The 13,844-nt window shown below is 38.7% G+C and overlaps 1 protein-coding gene across 2 annotated transcripts in view; it reads right to left on the bottom strand.

Moving 5' to 3' along the window:
* Positions 1 to 11,149: 11,149 nt before the first annotated feature.
* The window catches only part of ADNP (activity-dependent neuroprotector homeobox), a 17,516-nt gene continuing 14,821 nt past the window's right edge, over positions 11,150 to 13,844 (bottom strand). For both annotated transcript variants that reach the window (XM_009998660.1, XM_009998659.1), the window contains exon 5: positions 11,150 to 13,844. This exon is cut by the window's right edge and continues 1 nt beyond it. In XM_009998660.1, the coding sequence (XP_009996962.1) occupies positions 12,231 to 13,844 (1,614 nt within the window). In that variant the 3' untranslated portion in view covers positions 11,150 to 12,230.

Below are 13,844 nucleotides of genomic sequence, written 5' to 3'. Positions count from 1 at the left end.
GGTGGTTTTGCTATACGGTTCTGAGTCCAGTTTTTTTTTTTTCTCTGCTCTGTCTTCACTCATCAGAAGACATCAACTAAATTGCACCTCTCTTCTTCAGGCTTAAGAAACCATCTGTCTCAAACTCTCATCATAGTGTATGTGCTCCAGCCCCCAAACACCTTGACTGTCCTCTGCTGGGCTTGCTCCAGGTATGTCAGTCCAGTAAATCCTTCATGACCTGGGGAGGCAAAAGCAGACACAGAACTCCAGGTCCTGTCTTATGCCAAAACAGAGGGAAGTTATCACATCCCTCAGTCTGTTGGTTGTGCTTATACTGATACCAGTATGCTGTTAGCTTTGATCTCTGCCAGAGCACTCTGCTGATTCAGGTTCAGCTTCTGGTGTCTGAGGACCACTGGTACTTTTTCTGCAAAGGTGCTTTCTAGCCAGCTGTTAATTAGGTTGGCTAACCATTGTTTGCCCTTGTTAGATCTGTGCTGGCTCTTTTCAGTCACCTCCTTTTCTTTGAAGTGCTGAAAATGGATTCCAAAAGGACTCGCTCCATATTTTCTTTGGTACTGAGGTTGGGCTGAACATCCTGCAGATCCATGTATTTTCCTCCTTGGCTTTCTTGAAGATAAGCATAATATTTTACTCTTTTCCAGTCATCAAGAACTTTCTCTGATTGCTCTGATCTTTAAGATGACTGACAGCAGCCTCACAAAGATGTGAACCAGCAGCGTAAACATCCTCAAATGTATGCATCTGGTCCCATGGTTTTTGTTGGTGTTTGGTTTGTTTGTTTTGTTTTAACCAGTTCACTGTAATAGTCTGTATTTGGTTCTGCCCCTGTCTTATATTCTTCTTTAGGTTGTGCCACTAGACAGGGACCTGGAAATTCTGGGACAATACCTTTGCAGAAAAAAATATGGCAAAGAATGCATGGAGTTATCTTACTAGTAAAATAAGAATATTTGTGTTAGAAGGATATTGTGACAGTTAAATGGTCACATCTGGAGTATTGTGTCCAGTTCTGGGCCCTGCAGTTGAAGAAGAGGGAACTGCTTGAAAGAGCCCAGTGCTGAGCCACAGAGATGATTAAAGGAGTGGAAAATCTCCCTTATGAGGAAAGGCTGAGGGAGCTGGGTCTCTTCAGCTTGGAGAAGAAGAAACTGAGGGGTGATCTCATCAATTATTACAAATTTGTAAAGGGCAGGTGTCAGGATCACTTTGTTTCTGCCACTTTGAGAATCCGCTCTTGCCGCAGGCCTCGCTTGAGGGCAGTGGGACAAACGTTGTTAAGACACACAAACCACTGATTACCTCCTGGGATATAAGACTGCAGTCCAGCCTCCCCAGTGCCCTGGTGTTCAAGGGTTGTTGGATAGCAAGGGGGCTGTAGTCTGAAATTCTGTGGCTTCAACAGGAGGGTCTCCCTCAAACATCTCAAACTCACCCCCACGGCCTTTTTCCTTCTCACACCACCTAAGCACAGACTGTACACTCAGAGCACATTTTGTGGTGAGGTTCTTCAAAGCTGTCACACCTCTTTTGCATCCCACACTCTTTAGGCAGTAGAAGAGCTGCTGCATCCGGGTGTATCTGTCTCCTTACTGAACAGCTAATAAGCTGTAGTTTCCTGTGGCTTCAGCAAGATTATCGATTTGTGCAGTGGTCATTATTGCAGCTGTTGAATAAATTTTTGCTGAAGACACTGAAGAGGGGGAGGGGGAAAGGGAGATGACGTTTTTTTCTCCTGTGCTTTTAAAAAATTCTCTTGACTTCATGTATGTCATTACTATTTAGGGAACAATGGTAGCTGTTTGACTGTTTTTACATGTTTTCATGGTACTGTACTTCACAAAGAGAAGCCTGATTTATCCTTCCCTTGAGGAGATTCTAATCATAAGTAATAAGTGAAAGGCTGTCATTACTGACTAATTTCAGCCAAAAGGATCTGTATGATGCTTTATGGAGCTTGCATAGAATTGGCCTTGCTCTGAAGTGCTTACACAGAATGTTTGGAACAAACCAAAGAAAAAGTTTATGATTTATGATTTAGATGCTAATAGGATCCTACTAAGAGGGAAAAGGCATGTGCCTTCTGAGCTACAAAGCAGACAGGTGAGGAAGTGAAATTTCCTATTTCTGTTGTGTATTATTTATTATTAATTGTGTATTATTGTTTGAGAATGAAAGCCACTGAGTTGGTCTGTGAACTATTTATTGTGTTTTTGAGAGCATAAATAATACTGGAAAGTGATAGAATTGCCTTATGTGGAGACAATAGGACTCAAAGTTTGTATTTGTTCTCTAACTAGGAGGCCAGTAACAGATCATCACAGGAAGAACTCCCTTCCCCAGTCTGTCAGACAAACAGATGAGAACTTTGATATAAGAGTCAATAATCATCTGGAAAGCCTTCACAGTAATCACACAGAGTTGGAGAAAAAAGGGAAGGTAAGGTGGTCTTCAAACAGAATTCTGTAAAGAGTGAATTTGCAGAGATTGTAACTTGGAATTTTTTGAGTGCTGTGAGTGAGGTCAGATATCCAGCTCAGCTGACTCCAGCTCATGGCAGGCACAGGCACCAGAGTCAGAAAAAACTTCTGTATTTTCTCAGGAAGGAAATTCTGTGGTTTCTATTCCTCATCCAGTCATATTCTGGGCTTAAAGAATGATAGATAGGCTTCTTTACCTTGATGAAATAGTAAAGATGTTATACATGTGGAGTTCAGAATGGAACCCAATTCTTGTTAAGTCATACTGGGTAAAATATACTGTGGGAGCTAAGAAATTGGCTTTTGCACTCTGAGGCTTGTGTTCTGAAAATTGGAGTGGTTGACAATACTAATATTACTAATATTATACTAATATTACTTATTACAAGCTACTACTGTCCTGAAGAGGAAGGAGAACTTACACATATGCTCTGGCTTTTGCAATTAATAGCTTTGGCAGCTTAGTACAAATGTACCTTTGTCAGTGATTTCAGGTAGTGTGCAGACCGAACTAGGATGGCTCTGATGTGGCAACACATTTCCTCCCACTGATTAAGAGCAAAATAACCTCTGGGGGAGGACAGCTGTAGGCAGTGAAGTTTTAAACCAATGCTGCAGGCTGTGCTAGAATTCCCCTGTCAGTCCTGATTTAAATCTGGGCTCTGCCATGACTTGCTGTCTGTTGGGACACACCACACAACATTTCTGCCTTGGTTTCCCAAGGCACAGTAGTGTTTGCCTACTTTTGTAAGGATATTGTTAGGATTAATCCTCAGTCTGTTTCAATGTTGCAAATTAAAAGGTGATTCCTTGACACTGGTTAAACAACTCCGAGAAGATTTAAGAAGCTTCTAAGAAGTAATATTAACCAGGTGAGGACAAGCCTTAACCCTGGTTTTACACTGCTTGTTTCTTTCCATTTGTGTAGATGTGCTATGTTACATCTTCAGCAGTGTTTATTCTGCACGTGCAGAAGAGCCCCCTTGTTCTCTTTTAAAAACATCCTTATTAAATTACTTCCTTGGTACACAGCAAGTGTTTAACAGAGAAGAACATGTGAGTTGTGCTCAGCACCAGAGCTGATGTGTGAAGAACATTTTGGTTCTTTCATTCATACTTTGGGGAAAAGTATCTCTCAAGAATTCACCAGCACTGTGCTGGCTGGGCTGGCAGCAATCAAAAGAAGGTTGGTTGAAACAGTCAAAGTTGACAGGCTTTTTGAAGTAGTAAGTTTTTAATGTTGAACTTTAAATCTGTTTTAATATAAATGAAAGATATTTTACCATACCTATATAGAATTACATTTTAAATTAAGATTGAGAGGAATTCAAATTGTCACTTTTTAAATTTTGCTGGGGAAAAGTGAGAATGTTTGCTTGGTTTTGGGGCTGCCAAAGAAACTTGTTTCAGTTTTTGCTATTTTGATTTCTACGGTTTAGGTATTGATTCTAATACCTGTGACCAAATCTGAAAAATAATTATTGCCAGATAGCCGAGGATCCCCTTTTATCTTTCACAGTAGAGTGCAAATTGCTGTTGCAGGTTTCTGTAGAGAAGGGCTCCTTGAGCTGCTTTTTCTTTGGATCTCTGCAGCAGTGCTGATCCACTCCAGAATGCTTTGCCATCTTTTGCTGTAAACTAACAGGAGAAAATGTGTTTATTGGTGTCAAGGGAAAGAAATATTAGTGCTGCTTCACGTGGTAGGCAGCAAGCTCTAGAAACATGAATAGTAGTTAAGGCAAAGTCAGCACTACAGTCCAGCATATTTTATTATTTCTCCTATTTCTGCTTTGAAGCAGCAGAATTGATGAGGAGCTCAGTTCACAGGGACAACTACCACAATACAAGTAGTGTAAATACATGTAAATTGAACTACAAAGTCTTTAAATTTGGTAGCCTTAAAGGAGGCTTTCTTTTTTTGTTGAATCTGGAGTCATTGCTGTCAGAGTAAGAATGAAGGTTCAAAGCCAAGTTTCCAGAGATGCAGCATAATGAAGGTTCATGTATTTATTTTTTTTTATTTTTTTTTTGTGGGTGAAATACTATCCCTCCTCATTTTCTCAGGTAATCTACTGTTTTCTCTGTGAAAATAGCTCAGTGTTTTAACTGTAGTGATCAGGCACTGTAGATAGTCTGGATAAACATTCTGTTCAAATTAGGATTGGGAATCCTTATAATGATGCCAGACCTTTCTGCTGGGACACCTGGTGGCTGTTACCAGTGCCCTTCCACCAGAGGGAGACCAAACCGACTGCCTTCCCCAGCAGCTTCCCAGAATGCATTTATTATACATGTAAGCAAGTAAAGTGCTACCCATTCCTTATCTGTTTGGAAGGCTGTTGGGAAACAGAATAGCCAGGGACAGAGGGATGAATTGTCTATCTGGGCTGAGCTCATGGTCCCTGAAAGGGGGATACCCTACATTTGTGTTATAGAAGCAGTACCAAAGTGGATTTCTAGAGCATCTTGTAGATACTTGGGTAGAAGGGAAACAGTTTTGTGTCCACATCAGCAATTCTTAGAGCACTTACCTTAAATGTAATGTTTTTGTGCAGGCTGACTTAAGCCTGGCTATGAAAATGAAACTCAGCAAGCAGACACATTCAGCCCAGCATTTATTTTTCTTCAATAGAAGGTAGAATCTAACTCTGTGAATTAAGCTGTTTCCTGGATGTGATACAACCTGTAAGTGATCACCTTTTGACCCAGCTTTGCTGTTCTGATGCTGGGTTGCAGTTGTCAGAGTAATCACTATGCTCTTAAATGGGTAATTTTCTTACTGCTCTCCTGTACTTAGCTTTATCAGCTGGGGGCCTGGCTTTTAGGGGCTTCAACTGTATTTCCAAAGGGGTGTTTTTTAGTGCCTTAGCTGTTATGTCACACAACTTGTCTGCCTCGATAATTTGGCTGCCTGTTAAAATGCAACTGACTGAAGTTTCTCAAGCTGCCACCAGACGTTTTAATCTTTCAGGCATGATTCTACATGCCAGTTCTTTTATTTGCCTGCAAGTGCAGAGCTGTAGTGCACACTTTATTTTTCAGTATCTCTCTCAAATGTTCAATCCTTTTATTTCTACTATTAGATCTAGCTTCATCTAAACATATTATACTGCTTTCCAAATGCTAAATTCCTTTATAATTCCTTTAATCTTTGTTTCCTCAGTTTATTCACTCATTGTTGGATCTTTCAGTTAATTGTTTCCAAGTTTGGGACAAAGAATGCAGGGCGATAGGGCATCTCAGCAGAGATCTCTTTCCAGCCTGCGTGTTTCAGGTACAATGGAACCTTGCTACACTGCCCTTGGCTGTCTCAAGCCTGACCTAAGAGACAAGTAAAAAAGAGAAATAAGGCTTTATTAGCACTGAATAGGTGCCGCAGGTGCTCACAGAAGCCAGTGAAATGACAGAACCTTGTCCAAAGCTTTTATAAGCCTGGATTAGACATAAACATCATTTAGTCTTATGGCCCCTTGGCCTTCAGGAAGCTGCTGCTGTAGTCAGTGCCACTAGTGATTGTGTGTTAGGCATGGATGTAGGGTACTGATGCCTTCCTAATGAGAGCACCTACTTTCTAAGGGCCATAATCTGGCCTTTATTAGATTGTGATAGACATGAATCAAGTGATCTAGAGGTGAAAAGCTATTTGTTACTTCTAGAACCTTTCTCTTTCAATGATTTTAATAGGCTGTGGAATTTCAAGCTATTTTCTCCCCTCCTTAGCAGGCAACCATATCACTTTTCCTTTAAGTTTCACAGCAGCCAAACCACAAAGGAATTATTTCATCTTCCGACTGTGTGATGTGCACAGCAGATTCCTCATGCCCTTGTCTTTTAACCCTGTGTGGCATTTGTACCATCATGAAAGGAAGCTTTTCTCAGACACATTCCTCATAAAATAGTGTCAAGCCATATGGATTGTTATCTTTCCCTCTCATTTACTATAGAATCAGCAGTTATATTTTTAAGATAATGAAGACTGCAGCAGTACCTTTAACATAAGCTTGTAATAAGAGCATTCTTTGGTGTGGGTAGATGTAAAACAGGAGTGGCTTTTGTGTTTATGGCACATACAGAAGTCACCCAGAAGCATAACCTGTGTCAAGAGGCTACATAGAAAACACAGTACCTGCAAAAAGGGACCAAGTATATCTATAAATCCTTGTATCTGTTGTACTATGTAAGTAATAAGGTATTATTCATCAAAGCATCAGATTACTATTGCAGGGATCTCAAAAAAAAAAAAGGTAAATTCTCATTGCAATAATGACATCATCTCTTTGGAGGAATTCTGGATAGTAAGTGCTAAGAATAAGCAGTTCTAAAATAACCGGTTATGAATCCGAGTGGGACAGTGTTTTCATGAGCTATGGGAAATCCTGAGTCTACTTCTAAAGGCTCTTCATTTTCCATTGAGACTGTGATTTTAGCTAGAGGTTTGTGTTGTTGCTCCACAGAAAAATTATTTTATCTCCTCAACTCAGGATTAATCAATTATTTGAATTCTTAAAACCCCAGAAGCTAAACCAAATCCCTTTCTATATTTCTTCTGTAGTCAGTATCTTCCACTGTTACTAATTAATTTGCATTTTTCTGTGCTTTAAAACTAATTTCCCCTGTGTTCTACTCTATTTTTGTATGTTCAATGTTAATCCAGCTAAAATTGCAAAGTTTGTAGAATCAGGTGTGAAAGTAAACAGCTTCACATTTTCAGCATTTATTTACAAAGTCAATTATGTTGTATTGGAAAGTAACTTCAGTTCTGAGATGCTGATTCCTTTCCCCACCCCATGTCTCTTTTACACAGTCAATTCCTTATCATATTGTTTCCTGTTCATTAAGATTCATTTCTGTCCCGTTTTTGTTTCAGAGGCATCCTCTATCAGCTGCACGTTCCTGTGACCTGCTCGAACTCTACCCAACTGAAGACTTTTTTCCTATGAACTATGTAGGTACTAAGTATCAAAATCATTAATTTTTAACTGCCAAAAGGTTTTTAGGAAAGGCTGCCTGAGTTTATTCTTACAGTTCATACCTTATGATGCTAGGAAGAGGCCAGCGTTACATTTCAGATCCTTAGCTAGGTAAAGGGAAGCTAAACATTTCTGATAGTATTATAGCTATATGGAGGCTGGAAAATTTATTCTAAGATTTGATCACAGAAGTTGGCACTTACTTGATAAACTTCCTAAATAAATGAAGAAAATGTATAAAACCTCACTTTGTTTATCTTCATTTTTATACTGAAAGTGATGAGAAGCTTGGAGTGCTCTAGTATAGCATGTTAAAACTGTTAAAGTGCTAATATTGCCAGCTTCACAAATGCTGGGATTTTACAAGAGAGCATGAAATTAATGTCAGAATTTTAAAATTCAATAAATTGCACATGGCTGAAGCTTCCAGCACTCTATTTAAAACTAGAGTTTTAAAACCTGTCGTGTAACAGAACTTGAATGGTATAAATAAATATTCTGCAAAGCTGTTACAGGCCTTTGATTGTGCAGTTTTGTAATGCAGGTACTATTTCACCAGGACCAGAAGTAGCAAAGTTCATCTCCCCTGCTGAAGCTTTGGATGTCTCTTTTTTTTCACTGCAAACTAGGTCTACAGAAACAAAACCAACCCAATTCCCTGAATGTTAGGAAGAGAAGGTTATATGATTTTCAGATTATTGGCTTTGTATATAGTACAATATGGAGAAATAGAAATAAATGCTCATGTCAAAAATACCTGTGGAAGAACTCAAGACGGAGGAGCCAATGCACATTCTGTAAAGGGGAAATAAAAAAAGCTTAAGGTGGCAATAAAGCTTCAAGTAACCATAGAGACCAATGCTTTTCTGATACAGAAATAAATGAACTCAACCTTTTCATATTTATTAATGGAACTGATGGTGAAAGATAATGTTGAATTAAAAGCTAAAGTAACGGAAGACAGAACTAGTCAATGTCTCTGCCCCTGCAATGCAGGCTATTGTAATGGTATTAGAGAGGCAAATTAGTTATAATAGAAACAAAATACTCCTACTCATACCAACCTATCCACTGTTAATCCACTGTGTCTCACCTCCAGGTCAGTGCAATGAACAGTCCTTCAAAGTAAGTTATTACAAGCCCAAGTGACCATCCATAGAAAGAAAACGTCATCTACAATTCAACTACCTTTAACAAACTCCAGACTGTACCTGCCAGTCTCAGGTATTGTCAAAAGCCAAATTCCAGGTCACACCAGCCCTGAAATCAGAGGTTTTGTTGTACAAAGCTGTCTCCTGTCCAGAAATAGTGCATATGCTAATAACCTCCCTACCATTCACTACTCTGACAACCTACAACCTTTAGGTTTCAGACAGTGGATTTAAGATAGAAAACACACTTCACTTTGCTTCAATTCAGGTGAACTGCCTAAAACAATTTATTTAGAGAAGATTTAATGTTTTTTCTGCCCTGGTATGCTGTCCAAAGCCTGCGGTGTTCTCACAGTCTCCCCGAGAATAGCAGACGTTAGATGTCAGCTTGAGCTGGCCACTCTGCAAGCACAGCTGGCACATGTCTAGAAGTTCTGCTATAGAACTTCAGTAAGGAGTGTAAAAATTGGGTAAGTTCTCTCTCATACAATGACAATGGTGTGATATGTTAAGATCACACAAAGTGGATCTCAAGGTTTCTCCAGTTTTATTGGGCCATTTACTTTTTCTGCTTCTTGAATTCATCAAAAATGTGTGGTTAGCCTCAAATCTAAAAAGGAATTCTTTTCTAGCCTAAAATCCAGATTTGAAGAGTAACTTGTTTGAAATCCTAGAAAGTTTATGCCAAAAGTTAAAACAACCTCCTCCAATCCTTCTTCATGTTCCTGGTAAGACAGACTATTTTTGTGCAAGACCTTTAATCACTGTTTAAAATGGTATTTCCTATCACGGAATCTGCTGACAAATTAAGCCCTACTAAAGAGTTCATATTTCATAGTCTTACTATTCCCTGACTACAAACAGGAGCTCAGAATTTGGAAATTGACTTCTAACTATAGAGTTCACTAACATTAAATTAACCCTGCCAGATACTGAGACAAATAGACAGATTTGTAAGATGACACAAAGTAGTGTTTTTATTTCATTGATTAACAGATAAAGGTTGTTGTACAACCACTAAACTGTTGGGTTTTTTTTTTTTTCGTTTTTTTTTTAAATGGGATTTTACAAATACATTTTTAAAATACTTTTAAGTCTAAATGAAATGGCACAAAACAAATTCTGAAATACCTTATGTTTTCAGATAGTAACCTCCTGTGAAATAGAGCAGGCTACAGAGGGAGAAAGGAACATAATCAACTTGTCTTAGCAAGGAATAACCTCTAGGTGCCTGGCTTTGTTGGGGAAAAGATAACCACCTGATTGACATCCATAAGTGGTAGTTATCAAAATCTTACCTGATACTGAAAAGTTACTTTCAATTAAATAGTTCAGAAAACCTGCTAACAAAATGAGTTGAGGCTCAGGGTTTTTTTTTCTTGTATTGTTCTTAAAAATGTATCTTCTACCACTTGAGTGCATAACTGGGAGCCAATCCAACTTTCACTCCTCTCAGTCAAATAACGCAGAACAAAAGTATGTATCCCTTCTGTCAAGGGGAAAAGAAGAAGACAAATCTAAACCATCTGCACCTAAAGGTAACTGGACTCAGGCATCACTTCACACACATAATTAGTTCAACAAAACCCAGAAATACTCATGCCAGAGCATTAGCAGCACAAGTTACCTGCAGAACAGGGGAGCACACACGTATTCTCACCTTTGGCTTATGCAGGGGCTTATTCATTCCACTCCTGGCAAGTACAGTTTATGCCTACCTGAGACTGCTACAGGAATCTCAAACTGTTTTCTCAAGATGTCTGTGAAATTATTTTGCTGTTTAAACCATTGAAGAGCACAGAACTATTTCCTCCTTTATAATATTAATGAAATTTTCATAGGTCAATTTAGTTCTTGTAAAGTATCAAAAAGTAGGTTAAAACATTTGTCTAAATGAAAATCTAAAAAAAAAATCTCTAAAATAGTTTAGTTCCTTTCACCACTGGATTCCCTCCATTAGGAAACTACTATCTCATATGGAGCTCTCTGTTGTGCTGCACACACCAAAATACAGGACTGGTTTGACCAAAGGAATCCCAAATTTTAACAAATCATTTTTATTTTTAGCATTCAAATTACTTTTACTTCAAAGCCAACACAAGCCTGTAGCTTGCAAGGTATGCTCCTTCATGCCTAAATGAGAAGGATTCAAATACCTTGGCTATCGTTTACACTCAACACATCATTCTTTAGAGAGACATTCCAGATAACTGCAATACGTGATCTTAATTCATGTAAGTAAAAAGGGATGAAAAGTGCAAGGAACTCATAGACCTTGTTTCCCCAGGATGCACAATAAGCAGATCACTAAAATTCGATTTATAGAATACTAACTAGTGAAGACAAATTAAATCAAAGTTAGTTTTGTCAGATTTTCAGTATCCTTGAAAGGGATCAGTCTCTTCAGGAAGAAAATACTAAACATCCATGTCACAGCAGAGCTGTGGAATACTTTAAAAAAAAAAAAGGGAAAAGAAAGGAATTAACGTAGCAAGGTGGTATTTACCAAACAGGAATGTAGCACTTGCATGTAATAAAGCAAATATTTACATTAAGCACAATACAGCAATTTATTTAGATGCTTAAATGAAGAATACAAAGGGAAATAAAGATCACAAAATTATACATACTACAACAGTGTGTCATATATTAGATGGTATAAATGAATACAACACCTTGTTGGTGTTAACTAAAGATAAAACTAAATACCCAAAACACAGCACTTTTGTTTCAGTGTGCTGCTTCAACACAATACACTTTTATACAGATCTAAAAGGTGTCAAAATTAGTAGCTGCAAACTTGTTTCTTGCATGTGATTTTTCTTTTTTAGCTTAAAAGATTTCAGAAAATGGCTCTGAAATACGTTTGTCATCAGTTGTAATGTCAAGGATATTCAGAACAAGAAAATTCTATAATACAATAGAGTCCAGATATATTTTTTTATGTTGCTGGCCTCTGTTTTTGAGATTGTACAAGGTTATGTGCAAAAACTAAGTTTGTCAAAATTCATACTATAGCAGTTTCAAGCTTTTGCTAGGTAAACTAGATACAGCATTTATTACACAGCAGGGCAACACTAAAAAAAGAGAAACAAATCTATGATGGGTACACAAGAACAATTTCATAAGCTTCACCTGAATAGGTCTAAAAGACTGTACAAATATACATTTCAACTATTCAGAATGATACATGAAAAAATCAATTTCCCCATAGTCTACTATACACGTTGAACTGGTAGCTTGTATGGTTGGCCCTACACTTCTACCATGTGAAAAAGGGTAATGTTTAAAAAGACATACAACTGAACATGTACAAGAATGAAATAAATGTTGAAAATGCAGATAAAGTAACCTCTGCTTGTCTCTCTGTGCATTCTGGAGCCACCAGCTTATCGGTTTTCACATTAAGTTACTCTGCTCATCCCAGCAGGTACTCTGAAGCAAGATTAGCCAACAGCAACCTTAAATAACCACTGGAATAACAGTGGCCAGAACCACCCCATGCCATGACCTAGCACTCGAAAGGCAGTACCAGTTAGAACTGAAGCTTAGCAGTCATACTGAAATGAAAGTGTTTAGACAGTTGTAGATTGGATCATTTTACTGACACCTCTGAATCCAGCAGCTTATGCTTGCTGGCTACTCAGCTCCACACCAGTTAAGCTGCTGTGCATTGGTTCTGCTACCCCATCAGTCACACTGTCAAAGTGATCTCCATCCTCACTGTCAATTGTGCTATTCTGCCATTCCATCTGCTGATTTGACAAGGTCTCCTCAATCTCCGATGCATTTTTCCATTGTGACTGGTCCTTAGACCAAAACTCGTCTACTTTTCCATAGGAACGATTCTTCCACTTGGACTGTTCTTCATCACTTTCAGATCCACCTCCTTTTGTCTCAACAGTTGGTTTACTGCTACCAGCATCTTCACTCTGGGAGGATTCATCTGTCCATGCTTCTGGTTTTACTTCTGATGTATTATCTTCAAAATCAGAAACCTGCTGAGAACCAGGGCCACTTTCAGATTGTGAAGCTCCATCTTTCCATTCAACAGCATCATCCTGATCATCCTGATCACCTTCACTATCTGAAACATCACCTACCAGTTTTGTTGGTTCTTCAGCAGAAATAATCTCTTCATACTTTGAGCTTTCCTCTTGTTTTTGTTCAGATTTCTCTGGAGACTGTGATGTGTTTTCCTCAATTATTTCCTTGGATATGCTGTTCTCTGGGTTCTCCACTATGCTATCAGAAGAGGTTTTCCCACCAACATCAGAAATATGCTGACCAAATGGACTACTGCTTTCATTGTATTCCTCTTCTATATTTTCATAGCTGTCTGAGGAACTTTCATTGTCTTTTTCCAAGTTTATTTTTTTATCAACAGTTTTACTAACATTGACTCTGGAATTCTTTTCATCATGGTTTTCAAACAGCCATTCAGCATCAAAATCCATTTCATGTTTAACCTTGTTTAACTCTTTCATATTGAAGCCAAGCAGCACACCAGGTTTGTATTTTTCACAATCTCTAACACATTTCTTCCTTTTGTTACTAAAATGAGATGCAATATCAGATTTCCATAGCCACAAACTGGCAGCCAGCTTTTCAATCTCTCTCCTAGTGGGATATGGTTGCTTATTAAAATACTTTGTAAGAAATGTCTTCCTGGCTTCATAGGAATCATCTTCATGACCTTTGGGGTCCAGTGCTAGAACTACAGGTTCTTCAGGCTTCTCCTCAAAGGCAGAGGGGGAGTCATCATCATCCATTTTCCTTTTCTTCATTAGAGAAAATTCCATGTGTTCATAGGTACGTTTTACAGGTGCTACAGCTGCAGACTGACCTAGCCGAGATGAAGAGGTGCTTTTGTCCTGGCCATTCTGAGTCTTCCCAACTCCTCTGCAGTGAACAAGGTGCAGTGTTATGGTTGAGGCAGTCATGTTACTCGTGTATACACCGAGGCAATGGATGCATTTGTAGGTTAACTTTTTCTCAACTGGATGAACTGTCTGAATTACTTGATGCCTCTCCCGCAGGTGATGTGCAAGTGCATCAGAGATGGGTCCTTTTAGGATTGAAAAGCACAGAGGACAGAGAGTTTTTCCCACATCTTTTTTGTAGGGAACTGCTGCTTGTGGAGAACTTTTTACAGGTACATCAGACTTCTCCTGGATTTTTGGCTGTGGTTTTGGTGGAACTGGGGGAGTATTCTGAGCATGGTAAGCTACAGATTCAGC

This window comes from Chaetura pelagica, unplaced genomic scaffold (assembly GCF_000747805.2).
Source record: "Chaetura pelagica isolate M959 unplaced genomic scaffold, ChaPel_1.0 scaffold275, whole genome shotgun sequence".
Taxonomy (NCBI): Eukaryota; Metazoa; Chordata; class Aves; order Apodiformes; family Apodidae; genus Chaetura; species Chaetura pelagica.
Note: the sequence above shows the minus strand (reverse complement) of the source record. Positions and strands in the feature narration are given on the sequence as shown.